This window comes from Pogona vitticeps, chromosome 4, assembly GCF_051106095.1.
Source record: "Pogona vitticeps strain Pit_001003342236 chromosome 4, PviZW2.1, whole genome shotgun sequence".
Taxonomy (NCBI): domain Eukaryota; kingdom Metazoa; phylum Chordata; class Lepidosauria; order Squamata; family Agamidae; genus Pogona; species Pogona vitticeps.
Window position 1 is genome coordinate 39,794,707 of NC_135786.1, and position 24,670 is coordinate 39,819,376.

Genomic DNA, 24,670 nt, shown 5'->3' on the forward strand with positions numbered 1-24,670 from the left:
AAAAACCTTGATGTTAGGAAGGTGTGATGGCAAGAGGAGAAGGGGACGACCAAGGATGAGATGGCTGGACAGTGTCTGCGAAGCAACCAACATGAACCTGACACAACTCCGGGAGGCAGTAGAAGACAGGAGGGCCTGGCGTGCTCTGGTCCATGGGGTCACGAAGAGTCGGACACGACTAAACGACTAAACACACACACACACAATAAGAAAGAAGTCCAGTTGCCATGACTCAACTTCCAGATATCCATTTACAGTGGTGCTTTGACTTACAAATGTCCCTACTTACAACCATTTCAAGTTATGACCAGCTCCAGCTGCAAAATTTTGCTTCTACTTGCGACTGGAGCTTCCACTTAGGAACAGAAAAAGGCAGGGGGGAAAAGGGGGGAAATTCAAATTGCTAACAATAGGTGGCGATGAGGGTGCTTCTTTGTAGCTCTTTCGCCTCAGCAGTTAAAGAGTGTGCATCATTGTCAGAGGCTTTGGAACTGCCTCCTTCTGCTTCTGAGAGCATGTGTGTGTGTGTGTGTGTGTGTGTGTGTGTGTTTGCAGGGAGGTGTTGGGCTGCCTTGTAAGGTAATGTGCTGTTTCCTGCTTTTTTAAAACTGCTCTTGGTGTTTTTGTAGTGTAGTTTTGAGCTGGGGGGTTATGTTTCTGTGCTGTGATGGGTCTTGGGGGGTTCGTTTGGTTTTTGGTTTCCCCCATTTCCAATGGGTGTTGGGGGGGTTTCGTTGCTCTTGGGGTTTTTTCCCCCATTTCCGATGGGTCTTGGGGGGTTGTTTGTTTTTTGGCTTTCCCCCAATTTACAATGGGTCTTGGGGGGTTTGGTTGACTTTTGTGGGGTTCCCCATTTCCAATGGGTCCTACATGCTTCCCTTGCCTTTTCCTTTGTTTTGTTTTTTGCATTTCCTACCTGCCCCCTTTGTTCTCTGTGCCTTTGCGATATGCTCTGTTTTCTGTGCATTTCCAATGTGTCTTGCACGCTTGATTGCTTTTCTTCCCCCCCCCCTTTTCGGCTGGAAGGGATTAATTGCATTTCCAATGAGTCTTGCAGTGATTTTTTGGTGTGTGTGTGTGATTTTTTTTTCTTTGGCCAGAATGGATTAATTGCATTTCAATGCATTCCTATGGGAAATACTGCTTCGACTTACGACTATTTTGAGTTACATCCATCTTCTGGAACAGATTATGGTCATAAGTGGAGGCACCACTGTAGTTGTATCCAACCGTTGGCAATTCCATGAGGCAGCTCTCTCCATAATTCCTGATCTTGTACAGCTTCTTTCAGTTGCTTTATATTTTTGCCAGTATCTGCTTTGATTACGTCCAACCAATGTTCATGAGAGTAAGCATTCAGCTATTTCTAAAGAGAAGAAGGTAGTGAAAGGGCCAAACAAGGAGGATATTGCTTGTTGTGGGTTTTTCAGGCTCTTTGGCTATGTTCTGAAGGTTGTTCTTCCTAACGTTCCGTCAGCCTCTGTGGCCAGCATCTTCGGAGGACAGTGCTCTGAAGATGCCCATCACAGAGACTGGTGAAACGTTAGGAAGAACAACCTTCAGAACATGGCCAAAGAGCCCGAAAAACCCACATCAACCGTTAGACACAGCCGTGAAAGCCTTCGCAAATACAAGGAGGATATTTACGTCATATTTAAAGTTGATTTAGTGTTCTAGATCCTGGTCTGTGCCACAGATGATTTCTGATCTAAGAAAACAAGTTAGTTTCTCAGATGCAAGAGTAAGGTAATACTTTTATTGAACCGCTAAGAAATCCTACAGTTTACAAGCTTTCATGAGTAAATCTCACTTCTTCAGGATGGTCATAACCCCTGGGGCTTGACAGAGAGTGAAGCTGATTTCAATCAGAGTATGTTGAAGTGGGTGCTGGAGAGATTCTAGTATTGTTATGTGGCACAGAAGTAGTTACAAGGATCATTGCTATTCATCTTCCATCTGTTGACTTTGGAAGAAGGAGTTTCTGAGGGAGATGTTTCCTTGGACTTGGAAGAATCCTGGAACTGGAGTGAATCAGCTATAGTATATCCTGATCAGAATTTATCCTCTGTGTTCGGTTATTAATCTCAGAAGCTTTTAATTATTGATCTCAGGGGGGAGAGTTCAGAAAATGAGCAAAATTGTGTGATTTTGTTAAAAGAAAAGGAGAGAATGAGAAAAAATCACAATATTTAAAAAAAAACAACCTCTCAAAAATGTTGATTAGCTATCACTCTCTGTTAGGCCCACAACCTACTGGAGAAACAAGGGTTGGGACTGGGCCTGTTTCCTGTGAATACTGCAGTCCTACTGTAATTTCTTTTTAAAGAAAAAGATTTTAAAAATATATATAAAGAAGAAATCTAAGGAGGAAAACGAAGCTAGAAAGTGCAATAAAGATAAGGAAGGAAACAAACAGCAAAGGTATACGGAAACAGTGAAGTATAAATGGAGCTGCTTTGTGCTGTGTGAGGCAAGAAAAATAAACTGAAAGAAAAGAATAATAGGAATTCTATATTATCTTGCTTTGGCCACATGATTCCCGCTACTTCTGGTCAGTAATGGATATAACTAACAGTGTGCAGATTCCACCTCTGCAACTCCCTGAAAATAAAATATTTGAGACACCAGAAAGGCTTTCTTACATTATAGGAGGGCAGTCCATTCTGAGTTTAACTATTAAAGAAAATTTGAGGAAAAAAGCACTTCTCTAACTGATATCTTAAATGACCAAGAAAGAAGAGGTGGACTTCTGAAGCCCTCTGATCTGGGCAAGGCAAGTGGGCAAGGGGAAAGAGGTCTAGATGAATCTAAACAGCTGTTATCCTTGATTACATCTGTCCTTGTGTCTTTTCTGGGCAGTAAGAGGCATAAGCCATTATGTATGGATTTTTTAAAATCATCTAAAGCAGAGGTTGTCAACCCCCCGGTCTGCGACCCAGTGCCGGTCCGTGGCTTGAGCTGGACCGGGCCACAGAGACAGACCTCCCACCCACCATCCACACGCACTCCCCTCCCCACATCTGCTTTGTGCACACATGCCAGCGCTGCCGTGAGCACTCCCCCACCGCTTCATTCATGTGCCCATGTGAAAGGGTGGGCGGGCACACGGGCGGGCATGCAGGCGCTCCTGCGCATGCACAAAGCGGTGGTGGAGCACTCACGTCAGCGTGCACACACTCCCCCACCACTTTGCACATATGTGTGCAAGCGCGAATGCGCAGGGGGTGCCCCGCCTTCCTCAGAGGCTCAGCCGGTCCACGGTCCCAAAAAGGTTGGGGACTGTTGAATTCTAAAGAATGTTACAGGGATGTACATTACTGCTCCAACCTGACAAAATTAAAAGGATGCTTCCTGATAGATGGCTCTTAATGCTACCAGTTTTTTAAAGTATTACTCAGTTCTTATTCATTTATCTTTTTATCTTTGACAAGAAAAAGTAGTGGAGGTAAAACACATTAGGATTACAAATAGAAGATAATGTCTGGAACACTGTAACATTTTGTGAATCAGACAGATCAAATGCATAATAAAAACTTTGAATAGAAGCATCTTATCAGTGTATCTTTCTGCCTAAACAGAGGTACATATCTTGTATGTTAGCTGGGAAGAGAAAGAACAAGGCCACATGTCTTTTTTGTAGTACTGTCTCTTGCTACAGAAATACCAGCTAAAACAGTTTTAATTGATTTCCATAACTTTTTAATTTATTTCTCCAGGGAGAAAAATGTAACACAGAGCTGGCTGGGACAATCAAACTGTAATAATGGATGAAATAACATACCACGCTTATCTTGTATTCTCTATCATGGTGCAGGCAGTGCCACTTCAGGCTACAGGCTACCTGCCACTAAGAAATGAAGACATGCCAGGTACAATCACGATTCATGAGACAAGAAATGCTACCTCATCTGTAAGAACTGAAATAACTTCTGTAATCAATGAAGTAGCAGACAACACTATAATGTATAATGCCAGTGTCAACTCAAATCAATTTGCTACAACTGTCAATACTACTGCCTTTTCCACACTGTTGATTTATTTTGCACAAAGCAGTCACTCTTCTCATGTAGAAACTAATACTTCATCAAGTACCATTGCTGATACTAAAAATGAGGTGACAACATTGCCTACTGAATCAGCTACATTTCAAGCCACTGTTAAAGATGTGAAAGTCACGACTTCATTTACTACATCAAACATGACAGTTCAGCCTTCTAGAAGTGTGCCACTAATAAGCAGCAAGGTTTTGTTTTCCGTTTCTGCAAATCAGTTTCCTGGTAAGTATGAAGATGATTTGCTTCTATATTTGAGGTGAACATATATAAACAGTGAGCTGGTGTTTTTCATTTTTAAAAGTTTAGAACAAAGAAATGGAAAAGATGGGTTGCTTACCTCTAACTAATCCAACACAGGCTAGAGCTCATTTGAAGGCCTATTCCATGGCAGTGGCTGCAGTGAAGAAATGATTTTTTGTTGCTGCCATTGTGCCTGCACAGAGTTGTCCAGCAGAGTTTTTTTCTCTTTTTCTTTGAAAACAAGGAACTATTGGAAGTGTGGTGCCTGGGTTTTTCCATAATATTATTGGCCACTAAAAAATTCACTACTCATTTTAAATCCCTGTCTGTAAACTGAGATCTGTTTACATATTGTGCTTTTATAGATACTGTACTGTATATTATCAGTAAGCTAGCTGTATTATTTTATTGCAGCAGAACCAGCTCATCTGAAGAATTCAGAAGTCATCCTAACAATTCTTTTTGCCATTGTACTTGTGCTAACAATATTAGGCTTCACTCTTTATATTCTCAAAACATATAGAAAGTGGAAGGAACAGTATGCCCATCATCCACTCTGTGATACCTCTTCTGAAACAGGTTAGTACATTTAATCTAACACTAGTCTCTGTACAAGATAGAGAGATACATGCACGAAACTCTTCTCTACACTCAGGTAAAACCAAATATGTGGCATACTGCTCCTGAGGGATCCTGACCTTCAGAGACCTTCCTGGCAGATGCAGCAAGATGCCACTAGAAGAGAAAACTAGAAGCTAAATGTGTTACTTAACTCAATAATAACACACAGCACCAGAGAGAGAGAGAGAGAGAGAGAGAGAGAGAGAGAACACTCCTTATATTTGTGACCTCTGCCTTCTTGTATCTTTTGTACATCCAGCATGTTAGTGTCCTATAGATACCTCTGAATTATGCAGTTTAATGTATTATTCCATAAGGGAAAAAAAAAGAGTTTTGAGCTTGTTTAAATGCACTATCTCTACCCAACAATAAATGCTTTTCAAACTTTTCACAGTAGACAGGTACACAGCTCCAGATGACACACTTGTTATATCAGGAGGCTTGTATGATGCACCAAGAATTTGTAATTCCAACATGATGGTATATAAAGATGATGAACTTCAGAATGACAGTTTTCTATTTAATATCCAACCTCAACAACTCAGATTGGAATTTCTGCCTGGAGAAAAAGAAAATGACTTTTCGTCCATGTATGAAACATTTCAGATACCACCAGGAGGCTTATAATTGTTGGAGCACAGGACAGTCTTAAAGTGGCTTAATTAAATGTTTGGATTACTGTGCTTATTAATACAAACTGAATGAACTGAAGCAAGAAAATAAAATTCATTAAGTATCTTTATTAAAACAAAGAACATTTTAGAACACTTCTAATAGTGATTAACAATTCTTCACAACTGTTATGAACTGTATTCAATCTCAATCTGTTTCACATACTGATTTGGATACAGACTTAGATATACTTATAGGAGACCCACAAACATCCATAGGTGTTCAGTTATTACCAATGTAAAACACAGATTTGAGATGTGATCACTTTTGGCTACTGGGAATATATTTGTTGTTAATTTTCTTTATTTCACTTTTTATATTATAATTTATAGTAGAAACAATAAAAACTGATTGACTGATTCAATTTTAGTGGCTGTTTTAAGTACAACTGAGTCTGGATCTAACCTATTATGCTTATTTAAATAATTTTAAACTTTTCTGGTCCATTCTTTAATAAAACTGTATTTCCATTAACTTTAAAAAGAGTAAAGCTATTTGTATTAATACTAACATCTATAACAATGCTGTTGAACATGCAGGACAAGATTGACACAGGCCTTAGCATCAATCTTTTTTGTTCCTACTCCTACACTGCTGGCTCGCAGTTGGACACACACTGGTGTGCACCAGATTTGAGTTTTGCTTTATTCCTGTGCAAGCCATGCATCCTTCTTCTCCCCAGGCCCTGGCTGCTATGCCAGAGGTAGTAGGCATCGGGAAAGACAAAAGATATTACTAAGCCTTGAAATTATTCTTTACCGCACATACAGCAGTACCTGCAAGCAGCACACTTTACCTGTGGGAAGTGGATCAGGCCGTAAACTCCTGGAGAATATGTACTCCAAGGTTCAGTCCTTTCAGACTTCTTAGCAAAATCACAATGTGCCATTTTCAAAAAATTGCAAGAACATACAAGAAATTTAGGGATGAATGTAAATATAGTAATAAATAAAACAATTAGTTCTGTATCAATAGTAAACATTTTGTTTATGAAAACAGTTTTTCGGCTTCTTTCATTTTTTTCCTTCTATCCATTTTGGAGAGTGCTGTCCATCCAGCTTCTTGCATCTTTCTTATAGCAGCAAGCTTCACTGAGGACCCAGGAGTTTTGAGAGTAGATGGAGTTTGAACCTACGCACAAAACTGATTTTGTTAGGACTATTACAATGTTTATTTTAGCTTACTGTAAAATAAAAATATACCTTTTTTGGTGTCATAATGCTTAGATGAGATGTTTGTGGATGATCTTTATATAGCTGCTTAAACATTTCTTCCTCTGACACAATACTCTGGAAGAGAGAAGTTGTGGGGTTTTTAAAAGCAAACAGAACATCCAGAGTAAACATTAAGTTCCACAGAGAATTTTCCTTTCTTTTTTTAAAAATATCAGACCATGGGAAAACTAATTAACAGTGTCTAATTCACACCATAACCTTATGATTCTTAGAAAAGTATCCCACAGTCCATAGGATTTAATAGATTTTTCTCTCTGCATCTGAAAAGCAAAGTAAAGGTCTCTGAATGAAGATGGAGGCCTGTCTTTAGCAGACTTCTCTGTGCAGAGGTAGAAACTTTTATTACTGTGCTACTCTGCCACTGGTACTTTACTAAACGTGGCAGTGAGCATTCTAAGGAGATGTTTTATTCATTGAATTCAAAATCCTCCTTCTTTGGGGGACACAAGTGAAAAGGGTATATACCAGTGCTGAAGTGGTTACTTCTTTCCCTTTTAGCAATCCCCATTCCACCCCACAACCTCAGCCTTTCTGGAACAAGCCTATTTGCATTCTAGATTTGTTGATTCTTGCTTCTTCATCCATTTTGGATTGCTCCACACAGAATGATGCAAAATTAGCAGAACATGATTCAATAGTAATATGTACAATAAAGATGCTGTCTGACTTGTCACATTTATTGCTTGCTAATGATAAAAAATAAATACCTGATTTCTGTTCCTGAAACCCTCTCTCAGCTTTTTAAAAATCTGTCAAGAGTATGACAGTATGTTATAGCTAGTGGGAAAAGGATGACAAACAGTCTGAACCAGTTTTGCAGTTTTGATTGTAGACAGACAGAAATAAGGGGGGAAAGAGCACAATCACCACGGTAGATAAAGAGAAAAAAGGAGAACATAGCTATTTGGGAGACAAAAGAGATCACTGTGAAAGAATGGAAAAAGCACTAGGTGGAGTGGGCTTAGTTATTTCAAACCTGAGCAAAACTGGGTACTTTTGTTAATTTTTACATAAAGCTAAGATTGCAAAGACATCAATAATTCCTAGATTCTCCCATCAAAAGGAAACAGAACACTGCCCCACAAAGCTGATGAACACAACAATATTATGCAATTCTGTAAACACTGTTCTTTTACATGAAATTGCATAACAGAAGCTACAGAGACAGGATTGATATGACTTTCATTGAACAACAAGTAACTATTAGCTAATCATGTTACTCTACTTAATGTCTACTTAAGGAGAATTTCCTATGGATATTAGAAGCTATATTTTCTAGAAGGAAATTCATTTACGAAATTAAGATATGTATCAAACAGGCTTAACCATAGGCAGCCTGATTATTCTTCTGTATGTGTATTTTTTCCTATCTTGTGGTGTATTGTTTGGTATCACATTAACCATTGAAAGAAAACTACAGTATCTCAGTATCTTACTTGCTATTTTGGTGACTAAGTATTTTTTCAACAGGATTCACCAATTTGGTACAACACTGTAACTTTTTTAGGAGATACCTTATGGAAACATTTAAATGGCTTGATAGAGTTACATTTGTATTCTGCCAGGGAAAAGAATGGCAGACTTGTGAGAAGGTGGAGTAAATCTCAAAGTGGATGACATTGGGAGTACTGACTCTATGGCCCTGATTGTGTTCATGCTTTACTACGTTTTGAGATTGTGGATCAGCAACAAATTGGTCTCCCAGTTTTTGATGGCAGCTCCAAGGTATACCAAGGATGTGGTTTCCCTCACTCAAAGGTCTGTGCTGGTATTGCTATACACTCATGCAAAGTACAAAAGGTTCTCTTATCTAAACTTGAGTCAGATAATAAATGGTGGTGGATGGATTGCCTGTTGGGGTCTGCAGGTGATAGAAGAGGAGAAACTGGTTGTTCAGTATTATAACCCAAATAGTTTTAAGTCTGACAGGAGACAAATTTCTAGAGAAGCTTTCATAAGACTGAAGGGAAAGCTGTGGTTTAGTTTTATTTTGTACTGTGCAGGTGTCACATGGGTACTTGACTACTGAATATATCCTGTCATCTGAGAGTGAATAGATTTTTGTTTATCAACTAGGATGCCTTATGGAGTCCTCAAATGAGGGATATGGGCAACGCAATCCCTGTTTCGCCAAAAGTGGATCCAGTCCAATGCCCAAAACCACCAATACAATTGTGACAGAATAATAATTCTAACTCACATATCATTGCAAACATTACCAACCCATTTGGCTATCTTTTCCTTCCTAAACTCAGTCCCCAATAAGCAAAAGAGGACAAGGGTGGGAAAGTTCCAAGAAGACTAAAGGAAAGCACTTTTTATTACAGCCAGGCAGACCAGACAGACCTCTTCCTTACAGTCTGTTCTGGTTGATCCACCCTTCCCCATTGCCTAGACAGGTTTTTGCCTCAATGACTAGTCACCGAGGAAGGCCTTGGAAAGCCTACAGGCATCTAATATGGCACCTGTCAGCACAGCCTACTCCCACAGCAAGACATCAAAGAGGACCACATGTAAGTCCATAACTCTTACTTTCTAAAACCAGGTTGACCTCTGGCTACTACTGATTTTGAAAAAATATGTTAGGATTGAAGTTCAGTTAATTGGAGTGCTTGGTTGCAAAGCCAAATTCCCATTGTACCTCCTGAGAGAGGGGCCAGCCAGGAGCATTTAGGGAAGCTACATGGCCCCAGAGCACAACTAGAATGAGAAAGTGATGAACCACTTCAGCAGACAGAACATAATTAATATTCTATATTCATAATATGCTACTTCAAATTTACACTATGAAATGAAAAAATCTTGTATTCAAATTAGTACCAGGAGGTCATTATTTTCAGAGCTATCTGAGCGGGAATCCATTTCTAAGATAACTTTTCTCTTTTTCTTTCTTCTTTCTTCTGTAAGTAGACTAGTGCTTTCTCTCAGAAATTTAGATTTTGGAGGTGTTTTCACAGTGTAAGTCTGTATGGAATAAACAAAATAAAAACCATATTCTTATAGGAACTTCCTATAATTTAAATCTTTAGGCCTTAACTTCACAGACACTTGTGTGCAGCATTATACCCTGCACATATACAAAGTGTTGTGCTAGATAGCTCATTGGATTGATCTGACACAAGGCAGCTCCTTATGTTTCTACTGTACATGCGGATTGTATTCCTGGAAGAAAAATCATCAGTATAGCTGAATGTACTGGATACAAGCATTCAACAAGGAGAACTACACAAATAATATTTTTGTCTGCGGAATAGAAGGTTCATAAGGAGTTTTATAAACATTTGAATGATCAAAATTAAACTATATTTCTCCTAATGTGGTCTACAGTATGTGCCATAAATGACATAAATGTTGCCTGAAACAATTCTTATAGTTTATCAAAAAAATATTGTTGTTGTGGACTGTATCTGTTATTCTGTTTGTTGTTCCAGATTGCTGGATAGCTTAGTGGCTTAGGTCTCTGGCTGCAGAGCCAGAGGCTGGGAGTTCATTTCCCCATTCTACTTCCTTGAGATGGGCTGGACTTGATGGTCCATAGGGTCCCTTCCAGCTCTGCAGCTCAAAGATTATTTGTTTATTTCTGTTTGTTTATTTTCATCTGTTCAACTACTGCTGAGTTTGTATTATGACCACCTCTTAGTTGTAGTCCATCACATCACCAGCAACAAGTGATTTTTCCCCATTCCATAACTATGGAACCCAGGTAATAAAAAATTTTTGGCATTAAAGCATGGGGCATGATGTTTCACTGTTAATGCTGGATCAAGATTGCAAAGTGCTAAAACAAGTGTAGTACTTGTCCTGCTTCTTTGTCTGCTCTACTCAGACAAGGAGGAAGGATAGGCAAACCCATGCTCCTGCCTGGGACTGATTGAACAGCCAAAGAGGAGGAGGAGGAGAGTTTGCTCAGATTGGTGAGTGGGTCATTGGTTGGAGAGGTAGGGGAAGGGAACACTCAATACAGTACCTGTGATGCCACGTGTACAAACCTCCAAACCAAGGTTCATGCCCATCTCTAGTAACTATCTATAAAGTCCAATCTTAAATAGAAATGTTCAAGAAAGACTGTTTCTGTAGAAGAAGCACCCCCCCATCCCACTCTGTTCATAACCTATGTGAAATGTGAGAACCCACAGATATAAGGAATTTCTTGATCCATCTATCAATTTATTCTAGGTGAATGATAGCACTGCTGTGATCTAAAAATGCTAGTATAGAACAAGCAAACTCGTAATGTGATTTTTGTGTCATATTATAGTTTTGCAGTGAACAACAGAATCAGATCTCCCATTCACAGATAGTTTTTTCTAATTAAACCTATTTTGTTCAAAACTAAAACAAGTGTAGGATGAGGGTATTTGACTGAATTTTGTACATATATCTTAATAAATGAAAATAAATAAAAGAAGAAACAAAAAATTATTAAGAAACCAACCTTGGCAGGAGTCCATGAAGACTTCTTTATTTGTTCCAACTTGTTCATATTAACAGGTGTGAAATTTTGGGGTGTGTTCTTTTTGGAAGTAACTGATAGGGAAACTAAACTACTGTCTTTAGGTGTTTCCAGAAAGGAGGTTTGTGTTTTCTAAAATTAATTACAGAAAGAATAAGACAACTAAATAAGAATGAGAAGCAGAACAACTACTTGGCGACATACAGTACACTACTAGAAAATGTTCTTGCTTCATTTCAGATCTAACTGGTTAAATGAAATTCAAATTGAATGTCACAATACAACAAAACATAAGGATTTCGAAAAGCATAGTCACCTTATGCTTTTTCTCTGTTTTATAGAGATGACTTTTTTCTGCTTCTTTTGCTAGGCTTTCCTAGAGGGGTGGAAATCAATTAAAAATTACAGTTGCAAATTATCAACTACCCAACAATTTCATAATTTTGGTTTCATGAAAGTCATATTGATTAGGGTTTTTTAAAATTGCACTTTAAAAAAAATCAGACCTGTATCAAAAGAAAGAATAATTATTTTTCCCCAGAATCGCAATACTATTGAAAAATGTTTTATTTCCCATACAATTGTACGTTAAGTTTGTCTTTAAGCTCCTAGGCACATGAAAGACATAAGGCAACAAATATTATTTCCATAAAACTGTGGATGAAGCATTAAACATAAGACCAGATGACATACCTTCTCTTCTCTTACTGTTCTAAGCTGCTCTTGAAGTGAAAAACATTCATTTTTCTTAGATGAAAGATCCTTTTCCTGAGAATGAAAATTAGGTGAGAATTAAGTGGCATAGGCACACTTTTATGTGAAAACTCAGATTAAATCCTCAAGTTTTGAAAACAAAAATGAAAAATACAGATTTGACGGAAAAGGGGAATGGACAATTCTTGTTGTGGGCAACAATGGGCAAAAATGCTATATACTATATAAACAAAAAAACAGGAATTATTTTACTCTGCTTTCATTCTGTTTTACTTAACATATGGATTTGTATATTTATTTACTATTGATTGGAGTTTGTATTGAAAGTTGTCTTCAATTGAGTATATACACTTTTAACTACTTTGTCTTTATTTTTATTTTTTAATATAATATTTTATTTTTATACTACTAAGGATAGGGTAGGGAATACAAAAGATGAAAGGAAGTGGAAGGATTTTGAGGATAGGAGGACACAGAATATACAATCATCCAATCTATTCATATTAAGTATACAAGTATACAAGCATCCAATCTATTCATTTTTCAATAAAAAATCAACTTTCTACTTCTTTTTTTTAACTGTTTGATTACCCTCTAGCTTTCAACTTATAATTATGTTTTGGTATGAATCTAAGTTATTCCAACACTATCAGGAAACGGAGACCAATTTTAAAATACATCCCCTCTTTCAGTTTCCTTCTGTCTTGGACATACATTCAGCGTGCCTGAAAAAGTATACATTTCCATCACTTCCCATATTTTCTCAGTATGCTTTTTTTGTTTCCGTGGCTCTGTTTTCTTCCATTTTTTGGAAGAGAAGGATGAATCCAGGACAGTAATCCGATTTTTAACCTCACATTTTCTGACTGTTGTAGCTAAATAGCTTATTGGGTAACACTTAATCCCATCTACGTATGTTATCTGGCATTGCACTCAATAAACACAGTTCTGGAATTAATACATGTTCCTTTAACTGTTGTCTAACATCTGATGATTTCTCTTCCATCAAATCTTCAATCTGGCTGTGCCAAAACTGGCTGTGCCAAAATGGTCCAAAACATGAGATAAAGCATCATCTGATCACACCCTTACTTACTGAAAGATGGCACTGAATCATGAATGATGCTGAAGACCTTTGCTCTGTAATTGGTCTATTTTACATTGAGTAAAATAGCAGATATAGCTCTCCCACGTTTCCCACCTGCAGGAGATGAGCCTTCCTATTGCTCAATAAAATTACTTTTAAAGAGCACAGAATGCCACTACCATGCACAACTGAGTTCTATTGGGCTTAATCTGAAGTACATCTGCATAGCATTTATTCTAGCCTTAGTTACTTCTGAGACAGTTGAACTACAACAGTTTTTATATTTTTCTTCTTCATTCTGTTAATACACTTCCTCTTTTTCAGCTTGATTGGTTTCAGTACAGAATTCTGGAGAATTGTGAGGGGGCTCAGCTAGACAGGAGTCTTGTGCTATTGTGCCTGATCATTGCAGAGGGCTCAGCTCCCTGAGCCTAGTCTTGCACTGGCTTAAGCCTCCACCATGCTTCCTGTCTGGTGTCCTTGCTCCCTATCAAAAGGGCATCTTAAGAATTTATGTAAAAGGGTCTTAATTTCCCCCAAGCCATGAGGCAACATATTTTATGATATGGAATAAATGTATATGTCATTGATTACTGCAAATGGATATGCATTAAACATGATCCATACAAAAAAATCTTCTTAAAGAAAGAAATAAAGAAAGCAAGATAGTTAATATGTTGTATAAGAATGATACAGTACCATCATTTAATGAAGTGTATTTTCCTGTTGTTGCCATAAAAGTATTCTATCTGACAATCAGCAGATTACCAGGCTGATTAGGTCTCTGGCTACAGAAGATCTTGTGGTGAAATAGATGGGCTGGGGGAGCCTATAGGTTGTATCTTAGTTAGTTTTCTGTGCAAACAGATGGAAAGAGTGCTTGAAATATGTCTTGGTAAATCATGTAATGAGGTTGTGCAAGATAAGGAGGGGGGAAATCCTTCCCTTCTACAATCGTACTGAATTAAAATACAAAATTAGAAAAATTTGCCAGAAAATAAAATAGAATTGTTTAAAAGCTGGATCTAAGCAAAGTAAAGATTTTGATAATGAAGAGGATTACACCATTTGCAGTGATTTCATAAAAAGTGAACATAGGTGTACTGTACTTAATTACAACATGCATATCTATAGTTGGAGGTTGTGCATATTTCATTTTGTCTCAACATTGAAGGGTCACTGCTAGTCCTCTAAGCTGAACATTAGCGTTCCTTCATTGGACTGAAGAAATAAATAAGGTGTCTAGTAAAATATATAAATTAATAAGATATAAAGGGTACATTAACCACACCAATGGCTGAAAATAAGTCAGAAGACATTCTTACCAATGATCCAATTGTTGAAGATAATACTTGTTGTTTTGTCCTAAAGCATTCTAATTCTGTGTCTTTTTCTTCAACTGTTTTATCATATTGGCGCTACAAATAGAAAGTAATACAGTACATATGTTAAATAACACACAGTATTCTACTTTCTGTATATTTTTCAAAATATGGTCAAGGGCTGAGTATACCTGATGGGCAGCTTATCCATTCATGTATAAAGTGGGTGGTGGGATTTATTTTATACATTGGAAAAGAACACATGGAATCATTTGAAGGAACATGTAAGAAAGCAGCACAGCTCCTTCCTGACTATTTTCTTTCACTGTGTATTGTTCTTTGAAACATTTTCCCATTATCCCATTGTATTACTAGAAGTGACTCAGGCTGGATATAAATACTGTGGTAATTAATGGAATGTTGGGCAGGGGATAAGAATTAGCTGTTTTCCCCTGCACATGCTATGTCAAGCGAAAAATGTAGTCCCTCTCAGTTTCTGTTTCACATCTCAATGGGGCAAGCCATGAATAATATATCCTGCGGTCTTTTCTTGTTCCTAAAATTCATGGGATTAGTCAAATATGCACCATTTTTATATGTTGTTACACTGCAAGTACTGTACATTATTTTTATGTAAGCTATCCTGGGAAACCTCTTGACTGAAGGATAATGGGAAATGCTTTAAATACTCCAACATACAAATAATTATTACTTGAGACATTTTATATCTTTTCAAGAACTCAAAGCAGCTCAGATAAAAGAACTCAAGATAAGATTTTGAAGAACTGATATTTATACAAATACATTTATATACATGACAATAACAATAATTAATATATCAGTCTACAGAATAAAATCATGTCAGCAGCAAAACTGAACTAAGCCAACATATTAAACAGACATTATTATAAACAGGGATAAACGTGAACTGTGATCAACCAAAATAAATCCAGTAGCCTCCACCAAAGTCATATTTGAAAGGGAACATTCTAATAAGACAATGAAAAGAATTAATTGTTGTGACCACCTCGACCTGGTCAATCACCTTTAAACTGTCCTTACTTTCTGTAGGCTTGCCTTAAGTTCAAAATATTAGAGTCAAAGCAATGCTAAGAATGAAACATAAAAATATGATCTTTATTGGAAAAAAACACAACTGTTTAAAACTAAACAAGGTTCAAATTACAGCTACACTGAATTGCATGCTAATTCTCAAACATCCCAGAGACAAAGTAATTCTCTCAAGTTATAGCCCACTCTTAAACATTACCTCCCTCCTGCAGATACAATTTAACTCTCCACTCTATTTATATCTTCCAGGATCTTCTTAATTAACTCTCCTCCTGTATTCTTTCAGCTATCAGCTTATTTCTTTAGTTACTGGGCAAACTTGGTGAGGGTTCCATCACAATTGTCAACAACAGCTCCTGTTGTTGTTATTTAGTCGTTAAGTTGTGTCCGACTCTTCATGACCCCATGGACCAAAGCACGCCAGGCCCTCCTGTCTTCCACTGCCTCCCAGAGTTGGGTCAAATTCATGTTGGTAGCTTCGGTGACACTGTCCAACCATCTCATCCTCTGTCATCCCCTTCTTCTCTTGCCTTCACACTTTCCAAACATCAGGGGCTTTTCTTTCTTTTTTTAAATTTTTTATTATTTTCTTCAAGGGTAGGGCAGGGTAGGAGGTAACTAGGACAAGAATTCATTTAGAGGAGGTGGATTTGAATAAACATAATACAAATCATTATTTTCATAATAATTCTAAATAATCCCTTCTAAGAGTAGTTTCAGATAACATATGAGAATATATACAATATATAAGGAAAATACAAATTCAGACCTATATTTAGTAATTCTAATTATTAATTATGTAGCTGTTAATATTTATTTACTATTATGATTCTATATCAGCCTACTATTCTAACAATTTTGTGATCATATATTAATGACCACCAAGTTTCCCAGAGCTCCTTTTTCTCTCTTTTTTCTTTTTTCTCTTTTTTGTTTCTTCTTAGTTTCTCTTTTCTTTCTTTTTTTTAATTCAGCTAGTCTGTTAACATATTGATTTCTTCAGTTCCCAGTATTCTTCCTATCAATTCCTGTACTTATGGTGTTCCAGACTCCTTCCAGTGTTTCACAAATACTAATCTTGGCACTATTGTTCCTTCCATCTTTTATATAATCATTTTTTCATAATAATTCTAAATAATTCCTTCTAAGAGTAGTTCCAGATATCATAACAAAGTATATACAATATATAAAGAGAATCCAAATTCAGACATATATTTTATAATTCCAGTTGTTTATTATATAACTGATAATATTTATCTAGCATTTAAAGTAACTCTTTCTAAGTTATGATTGTATATCAGTCTACCATTCTATCTATTTTGTGGTCATATATGTTGTTGTTGTTTAGTCGTTTAGTCATGTCCGACACTTCGTAACCCCATGGACCAGAGCACGCCAGGCCCTCCTGTCTTCCACTGCCTCCCGGAATTTGGTCAGATTCATGTTCATAGCTTCGATGACACTGTCCAAACATCTCATCCTCTGTCGTCCCCTTCTCCTCTTGCCTTCACACTTTCCCAACATCAGGATCTTTTCCAGGGAGTCTTCTCATGATATGGTCAAAGTATAGGAACCTCAGCTTCAGGATCTGTCCTTCCAGTGAGCACTCAGGGTTGATTGCCTTCAGAATGGAGAGGTTTGTTTTCCTTGCAGTCCAGGGGAGTCTCAAGAGTCTCCTCCAGCACCACAATTTGAAAGCATCAATTCTTCAGCGGTCAGCTTTCTTTATGGTCCAGCTCTCGATTCCATACATCACGACAGGAAAAACCATAGCTTTGACTATGTGGACCTTTGTCAGCAAGGTGATGTCTCTGCTTTCTAAGTTGCTGTCAAGGTTTATCGCTTTCCTCCCAAGAAGCAGAAGTCTTTTAATTTCGTGGCTGCTGTCATCATCTGCAGTGATCATGGAGCCCAAGAAAGTAAAATCTGTCACTGCCTCCATATCTTCCCCTTCTATTTCCCAGGAGGTGATGGGACCAGTGGCTATGATCTTAGTTTTTTTGATCTTGAGCTTTAGACCATTTTTTTGTGCTCTCCTCTTTCACCCTCATTAAGAGATTCTTTATTTCCTCCTAACTTTCTGCCATCAGAGTGGTATCATTTGCATATCTGAGGTTGTTGATATTTCTTCTGGAAATCTTGATTCCAGCTTGGGATTCCTCCAGTCCAGCCTTCCGCATGATGTATTCTGCATATAAATAAGCTGGGGGACAATATGGAACCTTGTCTTACTCCTTTCCCAATTTTGAACCAATCAGTGTTTCCATATCCAGTTCTAACTGTTGCTTCCTGTCCCACGTATAGGTTTCTCAGGAGATATATAAGGTGGTCAGGCACTCCCATTTCTTTAAGGACTTGCCATAGTTTGCTGTGGTCCACACAGTCAAAGGCTTTTGTGTAATCAATGAAGCAGAAGTAGATATTTTTCTGGAATTCTCTGGCTTTCTCCATAATCCAGCGCATGTTGGCAATTTGGTCTCTAATTTCTCTGCCCCTTCGAAATCCAGCTTGTACTTCTGGGAGTTCTCGGTCCACATACTGCTGAAACCTACCTTGTAGGATTTTGAGCATAACCTTGCTAGCGTGTGATATGAGTGCAATTGTACGGTAGTTGGAGCATTCTTTGGCACTGCCCTTCTTTGGGGTTGGGGTGTAGACTGATCTTTTCCAATCCTCTGGCCACTGCTGAGTTTTCCAAACTTGCTGGCATATCGAGTGTAGCACCTTAACAGCGTCATCTTTTAAGATTTTAAATAGTTCGACTGGAATGCCATCACCTCCACTGGCCTTGTGACTGAGTCAGGAGGTCAGTTAAGTATATAACTTTATGACATCATGTCTTTTAAATGTGGCAGCTCTAAACAATGACCAGTGGCCATGATCTTAGTTTTTTTGATGTTGAGCTTCAGGCTATTTTTGGCTCTCTCCTCTTTCACCATCATTAAGAGGTTCTTTAATTCCTCCTCACTTTCTGCCATCAGAGTGGTATCATTTGCATATAAGAGGTTGTTGATATTTCTTCCGGCAATCTTAATTCCAACTTGAGATTCATCCAGTCCAGCCTTTCGCATGATGTACTCTGCGTATATGTTAAATAAGCAGGGAGACAGTATACAGCCTTGTCGCACACTATCTGGGTTGTCCAGGACATCCAGATCTTTCTGGTATTATTTCTCTGTGTATTCTTGCCACCTCTTCCTGATGTGACGCCCCTGCTTCTGTGACATCCCTGCTATTTTTGTCCTTTATCATGTCCATCTTTGCATGAAATGTTCCTTTAAGAGCTCCAATTTTCTTGAACAGATCTCTGGTTTTTCCCTTTATATTATTTTCCTCTATTTCTTTGCACTGTTCCTTTAAGAAGGCCCTCTTGTCTCTCCTTGCTATTCTTTGGAAGTCTGCATTCTATTTTCTGTAACTTTCCCTATCTCCCTTGCATTTTGTTTCCCTTCCTTTCTCTGCTATTTGTAAACCCTCTTTGGACAGCTGCTTTGCTTTCTTGCATTTCCTTTTCTTTGGGATGGTTTTTGTTGCTGTCTCCTGTACAATATTACGGGCCTCCATCCATAGTTCTTCAGGCACTCTGTCCACCAAATCTAGTTCCTTAAATCTGTTCTTCACTTTCACTGTGTATTCATAAGGGATTTGGTTTAGATTATACCTGAGTAGCCCAGTGGGTTTTCCTACTTGCTTCAGTTTAAGCCTGAGTTTTGCTATAAGAAGCTGATGATCAGAGCCACAATCAGCTCCAGGTCTTCTTTTTGCTGAAGGTATGAAGCTTCTACATCTTTGACTCCAAAGAATATAATCAATCTGATTTCGGTACTGCCCATCTCGTGATGTCCATGTGTAGAGTTGCCTCTTGTGTTGTTGGAAAAGAGTGTTTGTGATGACCAGCTTGTTCTCTTGAGAAAATTCTATTAGCCTTTGCCTTGCTTCATTTTGAACTCCAAGGCCAAATTTACCTGTTGTTCCTTTTATCTCTTGACTCCCTGCTTTAGCATTCCAATCCCCTATGATGACAAGAACATCTTTCTTTGGTGTCAGTTCTAGAAGGTGTTGTAAGTCTTCATAGAATTGGTCAATTTCAGCCTCTTCAGCATCAGTGATTGGTGCATAAACTTGGATGACTGTGATGTTAAAAGATTTGCCTTGGATTGGTATTGAAATCCTTCTATCATTTTTGACATTGTATCCCAGTACAGCTTTTCCCACTCTTCTGCTGACTATGAGGGCTACTCCATTTCTTCTATGAAATTCTTGCCCACAATAGTAGATATGATAATTGTCTGAATTGAATTCCCCCGTTTCCGTCCATTTTATTTCACTGACGCCCAGGATGTCAATGTTTATTCTTGCCATCTCCTATTTCACCACATCCAATTACCAAGGTTCATAGATTTTACATTCCAGGTTCCTATGCAGTATTTTTCTTTGCAGCATCGGACTTCCCTTTCACTTCCATGCACATCCACAGCTGAGCGTCCTTTCGGCTTTGCCCCAACCACATCATTAGCTCTAGAGCTACTTGTCCTTGTTCTCCGCTCTTCCTCAGTAGCATGCTGCATGCCTTCCAACCTGTGGGGCTCATCTTCCAGCATCATATCTTTTAGCCTTTTGTTTCTGTTCCTGGGGTTTTCTTGGCAAAGATACTGGAGTGGCTTGCCAGTTCCTGCTCCAGGTGGATCGTATTTAGTCAGAACTCTCCACTATGACCTGTCCATCTTGGGTGTCCCTGCACAGCATAGCCCATAGCTTATCTGAATTGCTCAAGCCCCTTCGCCACGACAAGGCAGCAATCCATGAAGGAGAACAACAGCTCCTAGCTGTGATTATTCATGTGTATTATCAACAAGCTACAGTCCATTGTAATACTTCCCTCTCCAAAGCTTTGGGTGGCAGGCCTATGTTTGCTTAGAGATAGCCCCTCCAACCCCGACCCAGCTACTAGCACTGAACAGGCAACACAACATGGATACAGAAAAATGTATATGACAACTACATCCTCACATCTATTGGGGCTGCAACTTTAGAGTTTCTAACAATATCACCCAGAACATCACTTACTTGCTCAGCTTCTCATGTGATAGATACCATACTCTATTAGCACTGCTCTTTGCATTCTAGATAGTACAGAGTGCAATCTCCGTGCAAGATAGTAGTACATTGGATACTGCCTGTGAAGGTCCATTCTAATAGATTAAATTATTTTTAAAAACCCACTCCATTTTGTGAAAGTGGGATATTGTATTTCTATATCAACAATCCAAAATGCTACAAAATGGCCCTATACTGCTGCAAAATATTGTGCCTGAGTTGCCAGCAGGAAAAAGGATGGCAAGTTTTACACCGCAGAGGGCATCCTGAATGTTGACAGCACTAATGGCAGCAATCAAGATGGTCTACAGGATACCCTCTTGTGCTCGCTACCATTCACAAAGTGACACCAAGCAGGGCAAAAGTCCAAAAGCTGACTCCTTTTTTCATCAGTTAACCACTTCTTACCCAAACACAAAGCAATTGTCTGAGCTGTGCTTTGACAAGTGTGAATGGTAGACAGGATGAGAATTGAATTTCCTGGCTTTGTAAAATGTAGGTTTCAGTATACTTGCTATACACTACACACATATTCAAAAAGATATTTCCTTCATATAAAATTACCCAGTGCTGGAAGATCGCAGAGGACAGGCACATGATCTGTACTATAATTGCTGAGAGAGGTCAGAATAACAGCTGAGATGTGGCTGTAGTCCCCCTGTGCCAAACTACATTGAAGGGCTGTTTTGGGCTTAAAGCATATTAAAGTATACTTAAAATATATGAAAGTAATATATATATAACCAAATCAAGTAAATCCATCAACATTGTATTAAAATGTTCAAATATTAGAATGTTGGGAATCAACACTAAAACTTAAATAGTAAAAGCAAAAAATTTGGAAGAAGTTTTTATTTGGTGTGTTGAAAGTGCATTCCATAGACAAAGATCACTACCAGGAGCTCCGAGCTCTGAAGCGACATAGGAGAAGGCTAGAGCGTAAGTGGAGGAAGGACCCGACGGATTATAATTGGATAGCTGTCAGTGTCGCAACTAACCTTTACCTCTCTAAGGTAAAGGCTGCTTGTCGAACTTACTCCGCTAACCGGATAAGCGAAGCGTCCAATCAGCAGGCGGAGTTATTCTGTATAGTGCGCGACCTATCCAGAACTGGTCTTGGTGATAGGCCTCCCCCTAGTTTCTCACCTGACCAGTTTGCAGCCTTTTTAAAATCTAAAGTGGAGGCCATCCGCCGGGACCTCTCTCCTTTTTTGAACACAGTGAGTCGAGCAGAGATGTCCAGCGCTCCGTCTTGCCCGGTGATTTTCGACACCTTTCAGCCTGTCACGCCTGATTCGGTGGCCAAGGTGCTTGACCGCTGTCGAGCCACCACCTCCTCTCTTGACCCTTGCCCGGCCTGGCTAATCAAAGCAGCCAGGCCGATAACAACAGAATGGGCCACTGTAATAATAAATGGGTCTTTCCTTGAGGGCAGGTTTCCTTCTGCCTTCAAGGAAACACTCATTAGGCCCATAAGAAAGAAACCTAGTTTGGCGGCAAACGAAATTGGTAATTATAGGCCCATCGCCAACGTTTCTTTCATGAGCAAAGTGGTGGAGAGGGTGGTGGCTGACCAGCTGCAAGCTCACTTGGAAGAAACGGATGCCCTGGATCCATTTCAGTCGGGCTTCAGGCTGCGCCACGGAACAGAGACGGCATTGGTCGCCCTGTACGATGACCTATTGAGGGAGGCTGACAGGGGAAAAATTTCTCTGTTAGTCCTTCTCGACATCTCAGCGGCCTTTGATACTGTCGACCATGGTATTCTCCTGGGGAGGCTCTCCAAGCTGGGAATTGGTGGCCTGGCGCTTGCCTGGCTCCGTTCCTTCTTGGAGGACCATCCCCAGAGAGTATAGCTTGGAGAGAGTGTCTCGGCCCCGTGGAGCCTCAATTGTGGGGTTCCACAGGGGTCGATTATCTCCCCAATGCTGTTTAATATCTTCATGAGGCCGCTGGGTGGGGTCATCAGGGGATGTGGGTATGCGGATGACACCCAGCTCTACATCTCCTTTACACCAACTGCAGGTGATGCCATCCTGTCCCTCCAGCGCTGCCTGGGGACCGTACTGGAGTGGATGCAGGAGAATGGGCTGAGGCTGAACCCGGACAAGACGGAGGTCTTGAGGGTGGGTGCCCCCACTGTTGGCGGCTTGGGCGACTCCCTCTCATTTGGGGGGGTGACTCTTGCCACAAAGAGTGGGGTTCGCAGTCTGGGGATCCATCTGGACCCGGCGCTCTCCATGGAGACTCAGGTGGCGTCCCTGGTCCGCACCGCCTTTTTACATCTCTGGCGGATAGCCCGGCTGCGACCCTATCTCGATGTGGGGGCGCTCACCACCCTGGTCCATGCGCTCGTAATCTCAAGATTAGACCACTGTAACGCGCTCTACGTGGGGCTACCTTTGAGGCTGCCAGACTCCTAAGTGGCGGCCAGACTCCTAAGTGGAGCCCGAAGATACCATCGTATTTCTCCTATTCTGGCCGCGCTGCATTGGCTGCCCATTCGGTTCCGCGTTGACTTCAAAGTTTTGACGCTTACGTTTAAAGCCCTAAACGGTTTAGGGCCTCGATACTTGGTGGAACGCTTACTCCCACCCAGTTCTACCCGTGTCACCCATGCGAATCAGGAGGTGAGGCTGAGGAGCCTGACACCGAGGGAGGCCCGGAAGGAAAAAACAAGAAACTGGGCCTTCTCGGCGGTGGCTCCTCGCCATTGGAACAACTTACCTCCTGACATTCGCGCAGCTCCCTTGCTGGGTATTTTTAAGAAACAACTGAAAACATGGATGTTCAGGCAGGCCTTCCCCCTTTCCACCTAATACCTAATTATTCTTTTTTTTTCTGTTATAATATATCCTGTTTCTCGCCATCTTTGGGAAAAATTGTATTCTATCTTTTAATTTATGTAAACTATTTTTGTGATGTGGTATGTTATATGTTTAATTTTTTTTTAAGTGTATGTTGTAAGCCGCCTAGAGTGGTCACAATTGACTAGATAGGCGGGATATAAATGAAATAAATAAATAAATAAATACTTCAAAGACTATTTTTCTGATAACTACCTGTTGCACCATTGTGGTTGACAGCATCCAGAAAAGATATCTCAAAGGTGGCACATAGATCACACAACCCTTTGGGATTTTCACATATATAACCCAATCTTTATTACTTTTAAGACATAATTTCAAAACTAGATTACAGTTAATTTTAAAATGAAATTACATTTTAAAACAAACCATTCATGTAAAAAATAAAAAAGAAAATTATATATTTCATGCAAACTGCAAGAATTTAAACTGTCATAGCTGGAGCTATAGTTCCTGTTTGGCTTCAACAGATCTTGCCATTGAATGGAAAAGGTCAATATGAAAAAGCTTGCCTGGAAATGAAAATTGATTCAGCAACATCAAACGAAGCTCCAAATGCATGCACAGCTCTGTCCTTGTTTTTGCTGATTCTTCCTGATGGCTCTAGTCAATATGTAAACAAATGTTATATTTACCTTATGCTTTTCCATAAGTGCTACCATTTCAGTGATTTTGTGCTGACATCGGATGTCTATTTCCTTCTGCATTTTCACTGCTTCATCAGCTACCAATTTCATTGCTTCTAGCTATTAATAACACAACATATATGAATATATGAATGACGGAAATATTTTAAAGTTAAACTATATATGAGTCATTTCACAATACAGTGGTGCCTCGCTTTACGATCGCTCTGTTTAACGACGAAACCACATTATGACTAACTTTTTGCAATCGCTTTGGCCATCTCATGAGAAGAGAGGACTCCCTGGAAAAAAACCTGATGTTGGGAAAGTGTGAAGGCAAGAGGAGAAGGGGACGACAGAGGATGAGATGGTTGGACAGTGTCACCGAAGCTACCAACATGAATTTGACCCAAATCCGGGAGGCAGTGGAAGACAGGGGGGCCTGGCATGCTCTGTCCACGGGGTCACAAAGAGTCGTACATGACTTAATGACTAAACAACAACAAATATGTTATTTAGCTGAGATATGCTGAAAAAAGGAGCTAAGTGAAAGTACAGCAAAAACATATATTAGGATCTTAAGGACATCTATGGCAGATTTAGTTGCTTA

At 39.3% G+C, this 24,670-nt stretch overlaps 2 protein-coding genes across 4 annotated transcripts in view; one reads left to right on the forward strand and one right to left on the reverse strand.

The window, feature by feature from the left end:
* Positions 1–3,696: 3,696 nt before the first annotated feature.
* SYCP1 (synaptonemal complex protein 1) overlaps positions 3,697–24,670 on the reverse strand; it is a 113,697-nt gene continuing 92,723 nt past the window's right edge. For both annotated transcript variants that reach the window (XM_072997139.2, XM_072997140.2), the window contains 8 exons: positions 24,070–24,180; positions 14,403–14,495; positions 11,970–12,044; positions 11,593–11,652; positions 11,259–11,408; positions 9,644–9,787; positions 6,791–6,877; positions 3,697–6,719 (listed from right to left, as the gene is read on the reverse strand). In XM_072997139.2, coding sequence (XP_072853240.2) covers positions 6,576–6,719; positions 6,791–6,877; positions 9,644–9,787; positions 11,259–11,408; positions 11,593–11,652; positions 11,970–12,044; positions 14,403–14,495; positions 24,070–24,180 — 864 coding nt within the window. In that variant the 3' untranslated portion in view covers positions 3,697–6,575. The remainder of the gene's footprint in view (positions 6,720–6,790; positions 6,878–9,643; positions 9,788–11,258; positions 11,409–11,592; positions 11,653–11,969; positions 12,045–14,402; positions 14,496–24,069; positions 24,181–24,670) is intronic.
* LOC110072316 (uncharacterized) lies at positions 3,764–11,114 on the forward strand. Of its 2 annotated transcripts, none has more exons than XM_020780531.3 (3): positions 3,764–4,277; positions 4,710–4,874; positions 5,311–11,114. In XM_020780531.3, the coding sequence occupies exons 1-3, from the start codon at positions 3,764–3,766 to the stop codon at positions 5,541–5,543; spliced, it is 912 nt and encodes a 303-aa protein (XP_020636190.3). In that variant the 3' UTR covers positions 5,544–11,114. The 2 variants fall into 2 exon arrangements, with proteins under 2 accessions (XP_020636190.3, XP_078249471.1); XM_078393345.1 differs by having other exon boundaries at positions 4,713–4,874.